The sequence below is a fragment of the Grampus griseus genome (genome assembly GCF_964374135.1).
Source record: "Grampus griseus genome assembly, chromosome: 5".
Lineage (NCBI taxonomy): Eukaryota > Metazoa > Chordata > Mammalia > Artiodactyla > Delphinidae > Grampus > Grampus griseus.
Window position 1 is genome coordinate 32,674,190 of NC_138998.1, and position 22,390 is coordinate 32,696,579.

Sequence of the window (22,390 nt, forward strand, 5' to 3'; positions counted from 1 at the left end):
TATGCCTGTTTTTGTCCAAAAGATAATTCTCAACAATTGCAACAGAAAGTTTAGAAAAACAAATCAGCTAATTCCAATTTTTTTAGCTTAATGACAAGCAATATGCAGTCTCAAAAGAGTGAACATCAAGAATAGGAGAAGAGGTGATGAACATGCAATTTCAGAAAGGACAGAAACCACTGAAAGTGACACCAGCAAGACGGCAGAATGGGAGTTTTCAGCTCAAGTCCTCTCACAGAAACATCAATTTGAATAACCATCCACACAGAAGAATACCTTCATGAGAGGTAAGAAATCCAGGTCAGAGATGACAGCACCTGGGTATAACACAGAAATAAGAAAAGATGCACTGAAGAGGGTAGAAAGGACAGTTCCACATTACCCACGTTACTGCTCCTGCAAGCCTGAACAATGCAGCATGGAGAGATATGATTCACACGGGGGAAGGAGAGTAAAGTGAGCACCTACTGTGTCATGGAACCTAGCTCCTGACCAGCCCCAGTAGACACAGGTACCTACCTGGCCAGCCATGACAGATTCAGTTTCCAGGCCAGTTTCCATGGACCCAGGCATTAGGCCCACCCACCCACAAACCCAGAAGCAAGGCCAACCTGCCTAGGGACTCCAGCAGCAAGCCCACCCAGAATCTCTGGCTGGACTGACTAGAGAAGTGCTTACTCTGACAAAGTTAGTCTATAATGACTAGAAGAAGTCATTACTTTTTCAAATGTGCAGACACCAAAATAAGGACACAAGGATCATGAAAAATCAGGGAAACATGACACCACCAAAGGAAGAAGATAAATCACCAATAACTGACCCTAAAGAAATGGAGATCTACAAAGTGCCTGGCAAAGAATTCAAAATAATCATCTGAAAGTCCCATAAGGTACAAAATAACACAGAAAACTCAACAAAATGAGGCAAAGAATAGGTGAACAAAATCAGAAAGTCAACAAAGATATAGAAACCATGAAAAACAAAAATTCTGGAGCTGAAGAACACAATGACTGGATGTGAAAAATTCAACAGCAGACTCAATCAAGCAGAATAAAGAATTGGAGAGCTTGAACACAGGTAACTTGAAATTACTCTGTGAGAAAAACAAAAAGAAAAAGTGAAAAAGAGTGAAGAAAGTCTTATGGGACATCATAAAAGGAACCGATATATGCATTACGGGAGTCTCAGAAAGAGCAGATAAAGACAAAGAATCAGAAAGCTTATTTAAAAAAAATAATGATAGAAAACTCCCAAATCTGGGGAGGGAAATGAACATCCAGATCCACTAAGCCCCTAAAACCCCAAATGGATTAAACATAAAGAGAGCTTTAATGAGACACATTATAATCAAACTGACAAAAGTCAAAGACAGAATGTTGAAAGCATTAAGAGAAAGCCCATCTGTCACAAACAAGGGAAAATCCATAAGACTAAAAGTGGATCTCATAGCAGAAACCTTGCAGGCCAGTGGAGAGTGGGATGGTATATTCAAAATGCTGAAAGAAAAAAAACCTGCCATCCAAGAATACTATACCCAGCAAAACTGTCCTTCAGATGTGAAGGACAGACAAAAGCTTTCCCAAACACACAAAAGCTGCTGTTCATCACTACTAGTCCTGCCTTATAAGAAATGTTAAAGGGAGTTCTTCAAGGTGAAATAAAACTAATCAAGAACATGAAAACATATGAAAGTATAAAACTCACTGTAACAGTAAAAATATACTCAAATTTAGAATACTCTAGTATTGTAATGGTGACACATAAATCATTTTTAATTCTAGCATAAAAGCTAAAGACAAAAGTAATAAAAATAACTATGACTACAATAATTTATTAATGGATACACAATATAAAAAGATGTAAATTGTGACATCAGTAACATAAAATGTGGGGGAAGGAGAAGTTAATGTATACAAATTTTTGTATACAGTCAAAGTTGTTATCAGCTTAAATTAGACTGTCAGTATTATAAGATGTTTTATATAAGCCATGACAGTCACAAAGAAAACACCTGTAGTAGACACACAAAATAAAGAGAAAAAAGTCAAAGCATAACAATACAAAAGAAATCATCAAATTACAAAGGAAGAGAGGAGACAAAGGAACTATGAAACAGTCAGAAAACCATCAACAAAACAGAATAAGTTCTTACCTATCAATAATTACTTTAAATGTAAATGGTTTAAATTACCAATCAAAAAAGAGTGGATGAATGGATAAAAAAACAAGCTTGAAGTACATGCTATCTCCAAGAGATGCACTCTCGATTTAAGGTTCAAAGTAAAGGGACAGAAAAACATATTCTATACAAATGATAAACAAAAGAGTAGGGCTGAATACATAAATATCAACAGAATAGACTAAGTCAAAAATTGTCACAAGAAACAAAGAAGGTTATCATATAATAATAAAGGGGCCAATTCATCAAGAGGATAAAATAATTGTGTACATATACATGTATATATGTAACATCAGAGAACCTAAATAAATAAATGGGATACATCACATTAACAGGATGAAGGATAAAAATCTTATGATCATCTCAACAGATTCAGAAAAAGCATATGACAAAATTCAACATCCTTTCATGATAAGAACTCAACAAAATAGTTACAGAAGGTATGTACCTCAAAATAACAAGTGTCATATATGACAAGCCCACAGATAACATCATACTCAATAGTGAAAGCTAAAAGCTTTTCCTCTAAGATCAGAAACAAGATAAGGATGCCTACTCTTGCCACTTCTATTCAACATAGTACTGGAAGTCCTAGACGGAGCAATTAGGCAAAAAAGAAACAAAAGGCATCAAAATCAGAAAGGAAGAAGTAAAATTATCTCTGCTTTCAGATCACTTGATCTTAAATATAGAAAACCATAAAAGACCCCCCCAAAAATGAGAACTAACAGATTCAGTAAAATTGCAGGATACAAAATCTACACACAAAAACAAGTTCTGTTTCTATGCACTACTAATGAACTATCAGGAAAAGAAATTAACAAAACAATTCCATTTATAATAGCATCAAAAACAATAAAATACTTAGGCATAAATTTAACAAAGTAGGTGAAAGATCTGTACACTGAAAACTACAAAACAGTGATGAAAGAAACTGAAGACACAAATAAATGGAAAAATGCCCCTTGTTCATATATTGGAATAATTTACATTGTTAAAATGTCCATCTATAGGGGACTTCCCTGGTGGTCCAGTGGTTAAGAATCTGCCTTCCAATGCAGGGGATGTGGGTTCTATTTCTGGTCAGGGACCTAAGATCCCACATGCCGCGGGGCGACTAAGCCCGCACACCACAACTACTGAGCCCACGTGCCGCAAACTACAAAGCCCACTCTCCCCAAACTACTCTCTGGAGCCTGCGCGCCACAACTAGAGAGAAGCCCGCAGGCTGCAACAAAAGATCCCACATGCCGCAACGAAGATCCCACGTGCCGCAACTGAGACCCAATGCAAACAAAAAAATCTCCATCTATAAATTTAATGGAATCTCAATCAATATTCCAATGGAATTTTTCACAGAAATAGAAGAAACAATGGTAGAACTCATATGGAACCACAAAAGAACTATAATACTCAAAATAATCTTGCGTAAGAACAATAAATCTGGAGGCATCACATTTCCAGATTTCAAATTATATTGTAAACCTATAGTAATCAAAACAATATGGTACTATAAAAAGACATATAGATCAATGGAATACAATAGAGAGCCCAGCACAAACCCATGCATATACAGTAAACTAATCTTCAACAAGGATGACAGGAGTATACTATAGGAAAAGGATAGTCTCTTCAATAAATGGTGCTGGGAAAACTGGATATCTACATGCAAAAGAATGAAACTGTGTATGTTATACCATACACAAAATCAACTCAAAATGGATTAAAGACTTAAATATAAGACCTGAAACCATAAAAATCCAAGAAGAAAATGTTCACTGACATTGGTGTTGTGGAAATTAGTTTTAAGATACGAGACCAAAAGCAAATAACAAAGCAAACATAAACAAGTGTGATTATATCAAACTAAAAAGCTTGTGCACAGCAAAGGAAAGAATCAACAAAATGAAAAGGTAACCTATGGAATGGGGGAAAATATTTGCAAACCATATATCTGATAAGGGTTAATATCCAAAATATGGGATTTAGCAATATGTTTTTGGATCTGTCCCAAAACATACAACCCAGTAACAAAAAAAACAAATAATCCAATTTAAAAAATGGGCAAAGGACCTGAACATAGAGGACATACGAATAGTCAACAAGTACATGAAAAGATGCTAAACATCACTATTCATCAGGGAAATGCAAATCAAAACCACAATGAGATGTCACTTCACACCTTCACACCTGACCTGATTAGAAAAAAAAAGATAAGTGTTGGTAAAGATACGGAGAAAAGGGAACCTTGGTACATTGTTGGTGGGTATGTAAATTGGTACAGCTATTACAGAAAACTGCACTGAGATTCCTCAAAAAAATTACAAACAGAACTACTACCATATGAATCAGCAATTCCACTTCTGGGTAGCTATCCAAAGGAACTGAAATCAGGATCTCGGAGAGGTATATGCCTTCCATGTTCATTGCAGCATTATTAACAATAGCCAATATATGGAAGCAACCTAAATGTCCATCGAAGGATGAACAGATAAAGAAAATGTGGAACATATATACAATGGAATATTATTTAGCCCTGCAAAAGAAATTCCTGCCATTTGTGACAACATGGATGGACCTAGAGAACATTATGCTAAGTGAAATAACATAGAGTAAGACAACTACCATTATGATTAATTACACTTATATGTGGAATCTAAAACAGTCAAACACATGGAAGCAAAGAGTAGAATGGTGGTCACCAAGGTGGGGGGCAGGGGGAAATGGAGAGATGATGGTCAAAGGGTATAAAGTTTCAGTTATGCAAATAAGTAAGTGCTAGAGATCTAATATATAGCATAGTATTCACTGTACACTTAAAATTTGCTAATAGGGTAGATCTTATGTTAAGTGTTCTCATGAAATACATACACACACAAATAATGAAGTACATAGGAAGAAACTCTGGGAAGTAATGGATATTTTTATGGCCTCGATGGTGATGATGGTTTCACAGGTGTATGCTTATCCCCAAATTGAGTTGTATACATTAAATATTCACAGCTTTTTACATATCAATTATACCTCAATAAAGGGGTTAAAATGTTCTTTTGATGTTCAATTTGAAGGCATGATGTCTTTGATAAATCTAATTGAATGGCTAACTTTTCTTCTATTATATATTAAAAAGTTTAAAGCACATGGGATTGAATATATCATTCTCAATTGAAAAAAAAAAAGCCACAGAAAATGACAGACCAGGGCTGGTAAAATTTTTCTGTAAAGAGCCATAAATTAGATATTTTGGGCTAGTGGGTGATACTTAGTCTCTGCCACATATTTTTCTACTTTTCTTCTTTTCTTACCTATAAAAATGCAAAACCACTCTTTGTTGGCAGACCCTCAGCAGGAGTTTGTCAACCCCTGAAGCAAACCATATTCTACTAGACTCTAAGCTCCTGAGTACAGGAACAACATCACACTTCTTATAGTCACATCCTAGAGCAGGTCATGGCATATGTTAGACAAATTATAGGTGCTTATTAAATGAGCAAAGGAGAATGTAAATGATAATTGGAAAAAATTTACTAAAAGTTGAGTTTGTACAATTTTTCCTTATCAGATTTTTTAATTAAAAATATCCTTACATAACAGCATAAGAAAACATAACTTGCTCTATTATAATGTTGATTGTATCTCCTATGTAAGCAATCTGTTAGCTAACTCTTACAAATCAGCAGAACACAGAGACATAGATTCCTTAAAATTCAAAAGCTTACAGCTCAATTCACAAATTTTTAAACACTAAAATCAAGCTAAATGATATTGCCACATAGCTTGAAAACAAGAAACACACTACAAAATAGTATCATAGATTTTTATATTCTTCTGAAGTGTTCCTTTCTTGTTCTGTCAACAAAAATTTCCATGGCTTTCAAATTTAGTTTTTAAATCCTTTCATATCTACTATAAACTAGGTCTAGAAACAGTGGGAAAACAAATTGAGCTGTAGTTGCAATAAACTTGAGATTTTCTTTCCACGAAAATTTTAAATATCTATAAACATCCCATTAATACTTTTTACAGTTCCATTAATTCTGTTGTCAATTATTTAACAAGTATATTTCACACCAATCTTCAGGCTAATTGTGATAACCATACAAAACCAAAGACCTTAAGCAATATATACATATTTCCTAAGTGTTAAGAGATACAGTTAACCAATAGGACTTATTCTTACTTACATTTCTTTTTCAAGCTGCTGCTGAATTAACTTTGCTGATTTTGCCATTGTAATGTCTGTAAAGAAATAAAGACACTGCTGTTGTTTAAAGCAGAAGGGGTCTTTTCCCAAGACTTCTTGCACATATGGAAAATTCCTATTTAAACCAGTAAGTTTCTTTGCCCCACCATTTAAAAAAATTTTTATATTACATTGGATTATAGTTGACTTACAATGTTGTGTTAGTTTCAGGTGTACAGCAAAGTGATCCAGTTACACATATACATATATCTTATTCTTTTCAAATTCTTTTCCCATTTAGGTTATTGCAGAATATTGAGCAGAGTTCCCTGTGCTATACAGTAGGTCCTTGTTGGTTATCTCTTTTAAATATAGTAATAAGTATATGTCAATCCCAAACTCTCAATTTATCCCTCCCACCAACCTCACCATTTTTTTAAAGAGCTTTTTTTTAAAAATTTATTTTTATTCTTATTTTATTTATTTTTGGCTGTGTTGGGTTTTTGTTGCTGCACACGGGCTTTCTCTAGCTGCAGTGAGTGGGGGCTACTCTTTGTTGCAGGGTGTGGGCTTCTAATTGCGGTGGCTTCTCTTGTTGCAGAGCACGGGCTCTAGGCTGTGGGCTTCAGTAGTTGTGGCACAGAGGCTCAGTAGTTGTGGCTCACAAGCTCTAGAGCACAGGCTCAGTAGTTGTGGCACATGGGCTTTGTTGCTCCGTGGCATGTGGGATCTTCCTGAACCAGGGATCAAACCTGTGTCCCCTGCATTGGCAGGCAGATTCTTATCCACTGCACCACCAGGGAAGCCCGCTTAAAGAGCTTTTTATCACTAGTATTCCATTATCAAAGTAAGCTTTATATTTGCACAAATATTTATATTACAATTATGCTTACAATTAAGCTGGTGACCCTAAATTTGAGCTCTTTCACAGAAGTTTTCTACATCTTACAGACATTTGAAATCAACACATATATTGTATACGTAAGTCCAGCCAATGTAACAAGAAGAGAAGCTACCAGCTTTGTGATTTTAACAAGACCCTTCACTCCAGTAGAAATACCCTGCCTGTCATATAAAACTAAACCAAGAACATTTCCAGCTGATACTAAGGTGGTATGTTACGGCACCAAGTGCACTTTAGTAATAAAAAAGCACTGGTTTGGCACCAGCAGAAGCCAAATAAATATAGAAGAAATAAAGAGGTCAGGTAATGACCCCAAGACTGATTCATGATAAGTCATTGTTAGGGTTACTACTAGCTCACCTTTGAGAAATGCATTGAGCTTTTCATAGAATGAGAATATTAGGTCTGAAAGAGGACTAAAGATCAACTAGTCTATCTTATTTTTAGTTTTTTAGAAAAGAGAGATTATTTCATTATTGAGGTAACATTGGTTTATAACATGTTTCATGTGTACAACATTATGATTCAATTTGTGTATACACTACACCATGATTACTATCAAAAATTTAGTTTCCATCCATCACCATACAGTAGTAGGTGCAAATATCTTTCTGAGTTAGTGTTTCCATTATCTTTGGATAAATATCCAGAAGTGGAATAGCTGGATCCCATGGTAGCTCTATTCTTAATTGTTTGAGGACTATCCATACTGTTTCCCACAGTGGCTGCATTTACATTCCCGTCAACAGTGCACAAGGGTTCCATTTTCTCCACATCCTCGCCCACACGTTATTTCTTCTCTGTTTGACAACAGTCACTCTAACAGGTGTGAGGTAATGTCTAATTGTGGCTTTGATTTGCATTTCCCTAATAGTTAATGATGTTCATCTTCACTAGTGATGAACATCTTCATTATGTGCCCAATGACCATTTGTATATCTTTTCTGGAAAAACATCTATTCAGGTTATCTGCCCATTTTTAAATCAGGTTTTTTGTTGTTGTTGAGTTGTATGGGTTCTTTATATATTTTGGATATTAACTCCTTATCAGATAATATGATTTGACAATATCTTCTCTCAGTCAGTAGGATGTCTTTTCATTTTGTTGATGGTTTCCTTTGCTGTGCAGAGCTTTTTAGTTTGATATAGTACCACCTGTTTATTTTTGTTTTTGTTTGCCTTGCCTGAGGAGACAGATCCAAAAACATATTGCTAAATCCCATGTCAAAGTCTGAACTCCCTGTTTTCTTCTAGGAGTTTTATGGTTTCAGGTCTTCTATTCAAGTCTTTAATACACTTTTCAGTTAATTTTTGTGTATGGTATAATAGTCTACTTTCATTCTTTTGTATGTGGCTGTACAGTTTTCCCAACACCATTTACTGAAGAGACTGTTCTTTCTCCATTGTATGTTCTTTGCGCCTTTGTTGTAAATTAACTGTCCATATGTTTATTTCTGGGCTCTCAATTCTGTTCCATTGACCTGTATGTCTGTTTTTCTGCCAAATACCATGCTGTTTTGATTACTATAGCTTTGTAGTAATATTTTGAAATCAGGGCATGTGATACCTCCAGCTTTGTTCCTTTTTCTCAGAATTGCTTCGGCTATTCATAGTTTTTCATGGTTCCATACAAATGTAAGGAATTTTTGTTCCATTTCTACAAAAAATGTCATTAGGATTTTGACAGGGATTGCTGCAATGAATCTGCAGATTGCTTTAAGTAAAATAGACATTTTAACAATGTTAATTCTTACAGTCTATGAGCATGAAATATCTTGCCATTTCTTTGTGTCTTCCATTTCTCTCAACAATGTTTTATAGTTTTTACTGTATTGTGGGATCTTAGTTCCCTGACCAGGGATTGAACCTGCACCCTCAGCAGTGAAAGTGTGGAGTCCTAACCACTGGACCACCAGGGAATTCCCATCCTTGGTTAAATTTATTCCTGGGTATTTTATTGTTTTTGCTGCAATTTTAAATGGGACTGTTTTCTTAATTTCTCTTTCTGCTTGTTTGTTGTTGGTGTACAGAAACACAACAGATTTTTGTATATTGCTTTTGCACCCTGCAACTTTACTGTAATCACTTATTATTTCTAATAGGTTTTTGGTGGAGTCTTTAGCTATGTTGAATGAGAGTGGCAAGAGTGGGCATCCTTGTCTTGTTCCTGATCTTAGAGGGATAGCTTTCAGTTTTTCACAGTTGAGTATGATGTCAGCTGTGGGTTTGACATGCATAGCCTTTATTATGTAGAGGTACATTCTTTCTATACCCATTTTATTGTCTTTATCATAAGTGGAATAGTTTAAGAAGAATGGGTATTAAATCTTCTTTAAACATTTGGTAGAATTTACCAGTGCAGCTGTCTGGTCCTGGACTTTTGGTTTTTTTGGAAGGCTTTTGATTACTGTTTTAATCTCCTTCCTAGTTATCAGTCTATTCAGATTTTCTATTTCTTCAAGATTCAGTCTTGGAAGGTTGTTCGTTAAGAATGTATTTATTTCTTCTAGGCTGTCCAATTTGTTGGTGTAGTTATTCACAGTATTCTCTTATAACCCTTTGTATTTCTGTGGGATCTGTTGTAATTTCTCCTCTTTCGTTTCTGATTTTATTTATATAAGCCTCCTCTCTTTTTTTTCTTAGTTAGTCTAGATAAAGGTTTGTCAATTTTGTTTATCTTTTCAAAGAACAAGCTCTTAGTTTCATTGATCTTTTCTACTATCTTTTTAGTCTCTATTTCATTTATTTCTGCTGGCTTTTAGTATTTCCTTCCTTCTACTGACTTTGGGCTTAGTTTGTTCTTTTTCTAGTTCCTTTAGGTGTAAGGACTGTGGAGATTTTTCTTGTTTCTTGAGGTAGGCAAGTATTGCTATAAACTTGTACTGCTTTTGATGCATCCTATTGATCTGGTATGACATATTTTCATTTATCTTCAGGGATTTTTATTTCCTCCTTTCCTCCTTATTGACCTAATAGTTGTTCAGTAGCATGTTGTTTAGTCTCCACATATTTGTGATTTGTTCAGCTTTCCTCTTGTAGTTGATTTCTAGTTTCAAATCTTTGTGGTAGGAAAAGATGCTCGATATGATTTCAATCTTAAATTTATTGAAACTTGTTTTGTGTCCCAGCATATGGTCTATCCTTGAGAATGTTCCATGTGCACTTGAGAAGAATGTGTATTCTGCTGCTTTGGGATGGAATGTTTTATTTATATACATGTATATATGTATGTATGTATGTATGTATGTATGTGTGTGTGTGTATATATTCCACCTGATGTAATACTTCATTTAAGGCCAATGGTTCCTTGTTAACGTTCTGTCTAGATAATCAATTCATTGATGTAAGTGGGATGTTAAACTCCCCTACCATTATTGCTGTCAATTTCTTCATTTAGATCTGTTAATAATTCCTTTCATGTTTTAGTGCTCCTATGTTAGATGTTTATATATTCATAAATGTTACATCTTCTTGATGGATTGTCCCCTTTATCATCATATAAGTCCATCTTGTTCTCTTGTTTGGCTTGAAGTCTATTTGATCTGATCTGAGATGGCTAAACCTGCTTTCTTTTGGCTGCCATCTGCTTGAAGTATCATACTCCATCCCTTCACTTTGAGCCTACATTTGTCTTTAGAGCTGAGATGAGTCTCTGGGAGACAGGACATAGCTGGTCTTGTTTTTTAATACATCCAGCCACTCTGTGTCTTTTGATTGGTGAATTCAATCCACTTATATTTAGGGTGATTATTGATAAATAAGGACTAGTACTGCCATTTTATCTTTTGTTTTCTCTGTATCTTTTGTTTGCTCTATATCTCCATTGTTTCTGCCTGACATCTTAGTTGGTGGTTTACTAGTTTCCTCCTAGTTTCATGTCTCTGCTCTAGACTTACATTTTGTGGTTACCATCAGGTTTGTATAAGACATCTCATAGATAAAACAGTCCTTTTTCCGCTGATAGGATCTTATCTTCATTTGCCATTATATGGGTTCTGTTCTTTTCCTCTTCCCCTTTTACATTTTTGTCATCTCAAATTATCCCTTTTTATATTGTGAGTTCATTACCAAACTGCAATAGCTATAATTATTTTTACTGCTTTTTCCCCTTTAACCTTTATAATTAACAACCTATTCTGATGTAAAGTTGCAATTTTCTGATTCTATCTATTTATCACCTTACTCAAAGTTTTGCGTACTTTTGCCTCTTTGTTTCAGGTAGGAGAGCTCCTTCCAACACTTCTTGTAAGGCAGGTATACTGGTAATGAACTCCCTCAGCTTTTGTCTGGGAAAGTCTTTATTTCTCCTTTGTATCTCAAGGATAAGTTTGTTGGAAGGATTCTTGGCAGAGGTTTTTGTCTTATAATATTTTGAGCAGGCTATCCCATCCTCTCCTGGCCTATACAGTTTCTGCTGAGAAATCCGCTGATAGATTAATAGGGGTTCCTTTGTAGGCTACTGTCTTTTTTCCTCCGGATGCCTTTAAAATTCTTTATCATTGAATTTTGACAATTTTAACATAATGTGTCCTGGAGAACACCTTTTAGCATTGAGATAATTAAATGTCCTCTTAGCTTTATGGACTTGTATATCCAGTTCCTTCCCCGGCTTTGTGAAATTCTCAGCTATTATTTCTTTAAATAAACTCTCTGCTCTCTTCTCCCTCTCTTCTTCCTCTGGGATAACCATTATCTTTATGAAGGATAATGAAGTTGGATAGTTCTCATAAAATTTTATTTTTTAAAAAATCTTAGTTCTCTTGCCACTCCTACTTGAATCATTTCTAGATCTCTATATTCAAGCTCACTAATTCTCTCTTCCATATGGTCTGCTCTATTTCCAGTGCTTTCTAATGCATTCTTCATCTCATTTATTGACATCTTCAGCTCCAGAACTTCTGTTTGGTTCTCTTTTAGACTTTTAATATCTTTGGTAAAGTATTTCTTCTGTTCATTAATTTTATTCCTGAGCTCACTGAACTGCCCTCCTGAGTTCTCTTGTAGCTTGTTTAGTTTCTTCATAACAGCTATTTTGAATTCTCTATCAGTTAGATTACAATCTTCCATGACTTAAGTTTGGCTGCTGGAGAACTGTCATTTTCTTTTCGTTACACTGTGTACTGTGGTTTTACATGGTACTTGACAAACTGTTCCTCTGCCAGTGCATTTGAAGTAGCAAATACCTTTCTTATGTAGGTAAAGCTTTTTTTTTCTCCTTGATTCTTACAGTTCAACAAGTTGGAAAATAGAGGCCTTTCTTTTCTTTTTCTTGCTATAGCACAGGTTTTTGGCTTTTCTTACCTGAGCTGCCTCTGACTATATTTGAGAATTGGCACTTTCCACCCTCTACTACATCTGCCAGATGTGTCACTGGTACCCTCACTGTCACTGCTTGAGCAGTGGTGGGGGTGTGGGGAAAAGTGAAGGAGACAGAGTCACGGACACCTTCGCCACATCTGGGGTTGTCGGGTTTGCATGCAGCACTGCCATGAGCCAGGGGATTGGGGTCACAGGTACCACCACCACTGCTGCTGCAGGTCCCTGTGGCCAAAGGAGCTACTGCAGCCAGGAGGCTGGAGCCATGTGTGCTGTCTTCCCTGTTGCTATAGGGTTCTCTGGGGCTTCAGGCTCAGCCACTGTGGCCAGAGGCTAAGATTGTAGACATTCTTCCACTGTTCCCCCAGTTCTACCTCCTCCATGTGTTCCAGTCCACCCACCTTCAGAAGTAGACTTGTGGATCTCTCCAGCATTCTAGTGTGTTGGGCAGAGGAACCTTTGTTGAGTTTTGGATGTTTTACTAGTTGTAGAATGAAGGGGAGAGACAAAGAAGGTGTCTCACACCTCATGATGCTGACATCACTCCTAATCCGATTTTAAAGGTAATAAAACTGAAGCCTAGTTTTACTGGCTGAGACTAAAATGTTTTTCATTCTTACAAGGTTGCAAACTCTCCTTGATGAAATGTGCTAGATGGCAAACTTGTTTAAAAGGAGAGACTCCATCCTGTCCTTCCTCAACTGTGTATCTGATATGACATATTGTCGATCTGATGAATTTAACTTGGTAAATTAAAATGATTTACGATTAAAAATAAAACACTGTATCAAAGAATAAATGATAACAATCACTCCTTTGTCGCTCCTTAGAACAGCCTGGTAAGGGAGACTAATGAAAATGCTGGAGTATAAATAAATTTTAAGATTTAAAATCCTTAATTTATAGTTCATTAGCAATCATCTCTCATCCTCAGTAATAACAATTGTAGATAACTGTATTAATTCTTAGTAGCAATCCCAGAAAAATCTCAACTATTATTACCAGAAAACATGATAGTACCTTGCTTATTGCAAGCGATTAAGAATGACGGTGTGTTCTTCAGACCAATACTGTCAAGGAGGACTTGATACAGAAACTCTGCCACATCTTTCACCTCTCGCTGGAAGGCTGCACTATCCACAACAAACACAAAAGCCCTGGAGGGGGAAAAAAGAAAACTGCCATGTGAGCATGCAATAGTGCAGCATTATATTGAAAAATGATACCCTTAATTTTGCCCAATTCAATCCTAATGATTAAAACAAAACAAACTCACATACAAGTGTCTGCACAAGTAATGATACAACACAAATACTTAACAAAGGACTACTTAGTGCTACTATGTATCAATGACTGTATCTAAAAAGACAATAGAAAATGATGCCTCCCCTCAAGTCCAGCAAATTGTCATATACAAAACCATGTGATAAAACACTAGGACAGACCTTGTACCTGCTATAATAGAAACAAAGAGGAAGATAATTTACATGAAACCAGGTCAGGAACACTTAAAGGAGGATGTAATAGTTGAGTGAATTTTAGCCAGACAAAATACTACTGTGGCAAAGACTGTCTGGAAAGTAGTATTTGCAGGGCACAAAGTGGTGGAACAACATGCTTTGGAGAACTCAAGGTAAGCTAATACACAGGTAGGTGGGGAAGTGAAGGAAAACCAGGTCAGACGGCAAAGGGGTGCAACACACTGACCTAAAGAGTTTATGCTTTTCTGTCTTACAAAGAATATTAGTGCCTAAATGACAAATACAACTAAGAGGATAATCAAACTAGAAGCAGAGTGACCAGATAGGGCCCAACCTAAGGCAGCAACAGTGAGAATCCTCATGTGCCAGAAATAAAGAGATAGCTAAGCTAAAGCAAAGCAGTCCAGGAAAACAGCAGATAATAGGCTTTAGGAACAACGGTTTGAAAGCCTGGGAGATGTGCAACAGCCAACATAGAGTTGGAAAGCTGGAACTGAACACTCTGTGCAAAGCCTAGTACTTAAAAGCAGTCTAACAGACAACAGTGTGGGAAAATAATCCAAGAAGAATTGAATCACCAGGCCTCCTGTGCCACACACAGAAACAGGGTATGAACTTACACTATCTCATGGTGTAAGATCCCCAAGCAGGAAGATATATAAAAATTGGGCCAGACTCAATGAACTCCTATGGCCCCCAACAGAAGGAAATATGAACCCCTTCTGGAGAGAGGCTTTCATAACCTAAAGCAATTTAAAAAAACAAAACAAAACAGCAACCACAACATCAACAGCAAAATCTAACCCCCTTGAACAGGGTATCTGGATCAAAATTACAAAGCACAGTAAATAAACCATTATGAGGGAGAACCACAAAGGCAGATTAATCAGCACTCAAAACTAAAAATAATAAAGCAATCAGTAAAATATTTTAAATTATTTAAAAGAATACTAGACACCATAATAAAAGAATAAAGATAGTACTAAAAAAAAAAGGCTGATTTTGAAAGATATGTTTTTACAAGTAAAGAACAAAATTAGTAACAACCCAATGGAAAAGTTAAGCAGAGAATACTACAGCTGTAAAGGATATAATAAACCACAAAATAAAGACGAAAATATCAACTATACGTAAGGTAAAAAGACTTGCAAGATATGACAGAGAAGAGACAAGAAGAGCAGAAATGATAAGGTTCAATGATGTTAATAAGAGTTCCAGGAGGTGAAAGTGAGAATTTGGAAATAGAACTACCTAAAAAGATATTGTTGAGCATTTTCCAGAACTGAAGATATAAATCTTTCAACTGAAATAGCACACTTGAATCCCAACCATGATAAAGCTAAATCACCCCTAAACAGAAGGATAATCTACCCCTGAATACAGGATTAAAAAAACATAAGATTCTGTATCATGAAATGACAATTAGATTGAGCACTGCTTTCCCATCTACAACAACAGATATCTGAAGTCAGGAGTAATGCCTTCAATGTGAAAACAGAAATAACTGCCACCCAGGATTTTATACTCGGCTAGAATAGTTATTCAAAAATGAAGGCCAATGAAAAAAGTTTCAAATGAACAAAAGATGAGAAACTTTTATCTCTTATTCACCATTTCTGGAAACATATCCAAAAGATATACGTGAAAGAAAACTGAATCAAAAGGAAAGAGTAAGAGGCAAGAAGCGATAGAGAAAAAAGAAATCCATAAACATCCTGGTAATTCTAGGTGATCACTGAATGATGGAGAAAAATATTAGTAACTGTTGGGTGTTAAAAAAGAAGAAAGAGAAATAAAATGAAAGGAAGATGTGAGGAAGATCAAAGTAAGGTATTTTAAGTTCCAGTGAAAGAAAACCAGTATTATTGATTTTAAACTTAAGTAATCAAAGTTTAAAAAAAAAAAGTAGAGGGTAACAATGAAAAAAGAAAAAATAGCATACTTTCAAACCAGCAGAGGGGGAAAAATGATATTAGGGAAACTTGATTAACCAAAAAAGGTAGGATTAAAAAACTAGAAGCCTCAGATCAATATACTATAAGTTGACCCTTGAACAATGTGAGGATTAGAGGCCTGACCCTCCAGTCAAAAATCTGCGTGTAACTTCATGGTCAGCCCTCTGTATCTGAGGTTTGGCATTGCCGGATTCAACCAACCACAGATTGTGCAGTACATATTAAGTGAAAAAATTCCTCCTATAAGCGGACCCACACAGTTCAAATCCATGCTGTTCAAGGGTCCACTGTAGTAAATGTCTTTTGAATTTGCATTTATTGTGATTATGATTTGAGTTCATTTGTATCTTACATACTTTGAACGTTTTAGCTACCCAAAATACTTGGATCAAAGAGTAATTACACTGTGAACTGTAAAAAATTTATAATTGAAAATGGAAAAAAAATTTTAATTAGAAATTAAAACCCAATTATAGCAAAATTTGCCAGTTCTAGATTTGTATCAATTGTTTGAGGAATTAAAAAAAAAAAAAAAAGTCACACAACTCCCAGTTTCCAGTCCAGCATGAAAGAAGCTGGAAGTCACCACTGCATTCTAACAAGTAAAAAGCTAACCAGACTGAAAACTCAACAGCACTTAGATTCATCAGAGAAGTGAGGTTATACAGCAAATCACTCCCCACCAAATTGGAGAGAACAACACATATATACAGAAAAATACAACTTACTGAGGAATCAGTTGAGAATCAAGTATGAAGTTCACAGTCCAGAGACACAGGTTCACTAAGACTGAGACCTAATCACAGGACACTTCCCTTCCCCTCACACTTTACCACGTTACTAAGGGCAGTTCTTACCCAGTATATTGTGTCTGGCTATCAAGAAAAAATTACAAGACATACTAAAAAGTAAAAAAGAGTTTGAAGAGAAGGGGCAAGCAACAGAACTAGACTCAGATACGGAAGAGATGTTGGAATGATTAGACCAAGAATGTAAAACAACTGTGACTGTGGTGCTAAGGGCTCTAAAAGATAAAGTAGACAACATGCAAAAACAGATGGGCAATATAAGGAGAGAGATGGAAATTCTAAGAAATAACTAAAAAGAAAGCTACAGATAAAAAATAACCTAACAGAAATGGAGAAAGCCTTTGATGGAATTATTAGTAGACTAGACATGACTGAAGGAAAGAATCTCTGGCTTGAGATATCTCAATAGAAGCCTCCAAAACTCAAAAGCAAAGAGAACAAAGACTTAAAAAAACATAACAGAATATCTGAGAACTGCAGGACAACTACAAAAGGTGTAACATATATGTAATGGGAATTCCAGAAGGAGAGGAAAGAGAGGAAAGAACAGAAGAAATATTTAAACAATAATGACCGAAAATTTCCCCAAATTAATGTCAGACACCAAAGCACAGATTCACAGAAACCACAAGAAGCTCAGAAAACACCAAGCAGGATTAATGCTAAAAGAACTATACCTAGCCATTATCATTTTTAAACTACAGAAAATCAAAGATAAAGAAAAAAATCCCACAATAAGCCAGAAGGAAAAAGACCTTACTTATAGAGGAGCAATGTAAGAATTATATCCAACTTCTCAGACATCATGCACGCAAGAAGAGAGTCAAGTGAAATATTTAAGGTGTTGAGAGAAGAATCCCCAAAACCTAGAATTCTATACCGTGTGGAGTTTACAGCACTGAATGCATTTATTAGAAAAGAAGAAAGACCTAAAATCAATCATCTAAGCTTCCACCTTAGGAAGCTAGAAAAATCAGAGTAATTTAAATCTACAGTAAACGCAAGAAATAATGAAAGAGCAGAAATCAACGAAATAGAAAATAGGAAACCAATGGAGAACATCAACAAAACCAAAAGCTGGTTCTATGAAAAGATCAATAAAATTTATAAACTTCTAGCCAGTCTAACTAAGAAAAAGAGAAGACACAAATTACAAATATCAGAAATGAAAGGGGATATCACTACAGATTCATGGACATTAAAAGGACAATCAAGGGATACTATAAATAACTCTATGCCCCAAAATGTAATAACCTAGATGAAATGGTCCAACTCCTTGAAAGACGCAATCTGCCAAAACTAACATAAGAAACAGACAATCTGAATAGCCCTGTATCTATTAAAGAAACTGAATCAATAATTAAACCTTCCAAAACTGAGAGCACTAAGCACAGGTGGGATCACTGGTGAATTCTATCAAATGTTTAAGGACATTTATACAATGTTATATGCCACAAATATTCAATTTAAAAAAATTTAAGGAAGAAAATATACAAGTTCTCTATAATTTCTTTCAAAAAATAGAAACAGAGGGAATATTTTCTTACTCATTCTATGAGGCCAGCATTGCTTTAAACACAAACCAAGACATTACAAGAAAACTACAGATAAATATCTCATGAACACAGATGTAAAAATCCTCATGAAAATATTGGCAAATCGAATCCAACAATGTATGAGAAGAATTATACACCATGATTGGTTCTGGACCCAATTCCAATGTGGGGGATGTGGGTTCCCCCCCCCCCACCAAGCAATGCTCCTGACACCAGCTGGGTGCCCTACAATTCAACTCAATTCTGATGCTATCTACTTGGAGGTAACATCAGACCTCGCAGGTTAAGGGCTCAGTGCCACAAGACTGCCCTCCACTTCAGATGCCAATTACAAGCCCAGATTGTTACCTGTGCTTCCGACCAACAGGCTACAGACTCGAAGGTCTCACAACTCCTTCCTTCGGTTTGATTAATTTGGTAGCAGGGACCTCAGACACCAGTCAGAAGTCCAGGTTGTTAACTGTACTTCTGACGGACTGGCTATAAATCAGAGGTTCCCATGACCCCTCCTTCTTGGATTCAATTAATTTGTGAGAGCAGCTCAACTCAGGAAACTCATTTAACTCACTAAATTATCAGTTTATTGCAAAAGATATTAAAGGATATGAATCAGCAGCCAGATGAAGGGATACATATGGTGAGATCCTGAACAAAGGAGCCTCTGTCCCCACGGAGTTTGGGCCCTGCAGGGTGGCATGTGGAAGCATTCTGGTTCCCCAACCTAGAAGCCCTATGAACCTCATCCTTTTGGGGTTTTATGGAGGCATAATTATATAGGCGTGCTTGACTGAACAACTGACCGCTGGTGATTGATTCAACCTCCAGCCTCTCTCCTCTCCCTTCCCTGGATGGGAATGAAAAGTTCCAACTCTCTAATCACATGGTTGGTTCTTCCAGCACCCAGCCCCCATCCTTAGGTGCTTTCCAAAACTCACCCCAAAAACATAACAAAAGACACATTTATCACTCTCATCACTTAGGAAATTCTAAGGGTTTTATGAGCTCGGTGCCAGAAACAGGGATGAAGACCAAATATGCATTTCTCATTATAAATCACAAAATCACAACCACCAAGTGGTATGAAAGGCTGGTTCAACGTTCAATCATCAATTAACATAATCATTTCATTGATATATAAACTAAAAAAGAAAAATCATACAATTGTATCAACAGATCCAAAAAAGCATTTGACAAAATCAAACAACCATTCATGATAAAACCTCCTAGTAAACTAAGAATAGAGGGGAACTTCAACTTGATAAAGAATATCTACAAAAATCAAATGGTTAACATCATACTTAATGGTGAAAAAAATCAAAGATTTCCTGCTAAGACCAGGAACACAGCAAGGATGTCCCATCTCACCATTGCTTTTGCAACATCGTACTGTAATTTCAAGCTAATGCATTAGGACAACAACAGGAAATAAAAGATATAGATTAGGAAGGAAGAAATAAAAATGTCTGTATTCGCACATGAAATGACTGTAGATGATCTGAAAAAATCAACCAAAAAGCTCAGGAACTAATAAGCAATTATAGCAGAGTTGCAGGATACAAGGTTGATACACAAGTGAATTGCTTACCCAAATATCAGGAATGAACAAATGGAATTTGATATTAAAAACACAATACCATTTACATTAGCATCCCACAATATGAAACTTAGGTACAAATCATATGAGATCTATATGAGGAAAACTATGAAACTCTGATCAACAAAACTGAAGTAGAACTAGAAAAATGGAGAGATATTCCACGTTCATGGCTAGGAAGACTAAATAGAGTCAAGATGTCAGTTCTTCCCAAATTGATTTATAGACTCAATGCAATCCCAATAAAAATCTTGGCAACTTATTTGTGGATACTGACAAACTGATTCTGAAGTTTATACAGAGAGGCAAAAGACCCAGAATAGTCAACACAATACTGAAGCAGAATAAAGTTGGAGAACTGATGTTACCAACTTAATATGAAACTATAGTAACAAAGACAGCACGGTATTGGTGAGAGAATAGATCAATAGAACAGAGTCCGGAAAGAGACCTTCATATATACAGTCAAGTGATCTCTGATGGAGGAGCAAAGGCAACAAATGACGCAAAGATAGTCTTTTCAACAAATAGTGCTGGAACAGCTAGACATCCACATGCAAAAAAATGAATCTAGATATACAGAACTTACACCTTCCACAAAAATTTACTTAAAATGGATCATACAGGGGCTTCCCTGGTGGCGCAGTGGTTGAGAGTCCGCCTGCCGATGCAGGGGACACGGGTTTGTGCCCCGGTCCAGGAAGATCCCACATGCCGCGGAGCAGCTGCGCCCGTGAGCCATGGCCGCTGAGCCTGCGCGTCCGGAGCCTGTTGCTCCGCAACGGGAGAGGCCACAACAATGAGAGGCCCGAGTACCGCAAAAAAAAAAAAAGGATCACACACCTAAACGTAAACCAAAACTACAAAACTCCTAGGAGATAACACTGGAGGAAACCTAGATGATCTTGGGTTTGACAATGACTTTTTATATACATAATCCATGGTAAACTGGACTTCAGTAAAGATAAAAATTTCTGCTCTACAAAAATCAACATCAAGAGAATGAGAAAACAAGCCACAGACTGGGAGAAAATATCTGCAAAAGATATATCTGATAAGGACCGTTACCCAAAATATATAAAAGAACTCTTGAAACTCAACAGTAAGAAAACAAACAACTTAATTAAAAAATGGGTCAAAGATCTTTACAGACACCTCACCAAACAAGATTTAAATAACTTATAAATAGCAAATATAAAAAGATGCTCCACATCATATGTCATCAGGGAAATGCAAATTAAAACAACAATTAGATACCACTACATACCCATTAGAATGGCAAAACCCAGAACACTGACAACACTAAATGCTGGTCAGGATGTAGAATGACTGGAACTCTTTCATCGCTGGTGGGAATGCAAAATGGTACAGCCACTTTGGAAGAGAGTTTGGCAATTTCTCACAAAACTAAACGTACTCTTACTATATGATTCTGCTATTGTGCTCCTTAATATTTACCCCAAAACTTATGTGTACACAAATACCAGCTTAATTCAGAACTGCCAAAATTTGGAGGCAACCGAGATGTCCTTCAACAGGTAAATGGATAAATAAACTGTGGTACATCTAGACAATAGCATATTATTCAGCACTACAAAGAAATAAGCTACCAAACAGTGAAAACACATGGAAGAAACTTAAATGCATATTACTAAGTGAAAGAAGCCAACATGAAAAGGCTACATACTGTGTGTTTCCAACTATATGAAATTGTGAAAAAGGCAAAACTATGGAGACAATAAAAAGATGAGTGGTTGTGAGGGGTTAGGGGAGAGAAAGATGAACTGGCAGCGCAGAGAATTTTTAGGGCAGTGAAACTACTCTCTAAGATACTATAGTGGTGACTACATATCATTGTACATTTCTTCAGATTCCTAGAATGTACACCACCAAGAGTGAATCTTAATGTAACATACAGACTGAGCGATTATTATGTGTCAACTTAGGTACATCAGTTGCAACAAATGAACCACTGGGGTGAAGGATGCTGATAATAGGGGAGGTTAGACATGTGTAGGGGTAGGGTTATATGGGAAATCTCTGTACCTTCTATTCAGTTTTGCTGTGAACCTAAAACTCTCTAAAAATAGTCTTTTTTTTTTTTTTTTTTTGCAGTACACGGGCCTCTCACTGTTGTGGCCTCTCCCATTGTGGAGCACAGGCTCTGGACGCGCAGGCTCAGCAGCCATGGCTCACGGGCGCAGCTGCTCCGCGGCATGTGGGATCTTCCTGGACCGGGGCACAAACCCATGTCCCCTGCATCGGCAGGCGGAATCTCAACCACTGCACCACCAGGGAAGCCCATTTTTTTTTTTTTTTCAAATCAAGCAACAGTCTCAACTATGACAGATTGCTCATCACCACCACCTTGTGGGCCAAGAAGCAACAACAAAATACAAAACAAGATACCTTC

At 36.4% G+C, this 22,390-nt stretch overlaps 1 protein-coding gene across 1 annotated transcript in view; it reads right to left on the reverse strand.

Annotated features, from left to right (window-relative positions):
- The window catches only part of SRPRB (SRP receptor subunit beta), a 38,757-nt gene that overhangs the window by 10,755 nt on the left and 5,612 nt on the right, over positions 1-22,390 (reverse strand). Inside the window, exons 5-6 of the mRNA XM_082655035.1 lie at positions 13,603-13,739; positions 6,364-6,418 (exon numbers count right to left, since the gene is read on the reverse strand). Coding sequence (XP_082511161.1) covers positions 6,364-6,418; positions 13,603-13,739 — 192 coding nt within the window. The remainder of the gene's footprint in view (positions 1-6,363; positions 6,419-13,602; positions 13,740-22,390) is intronic.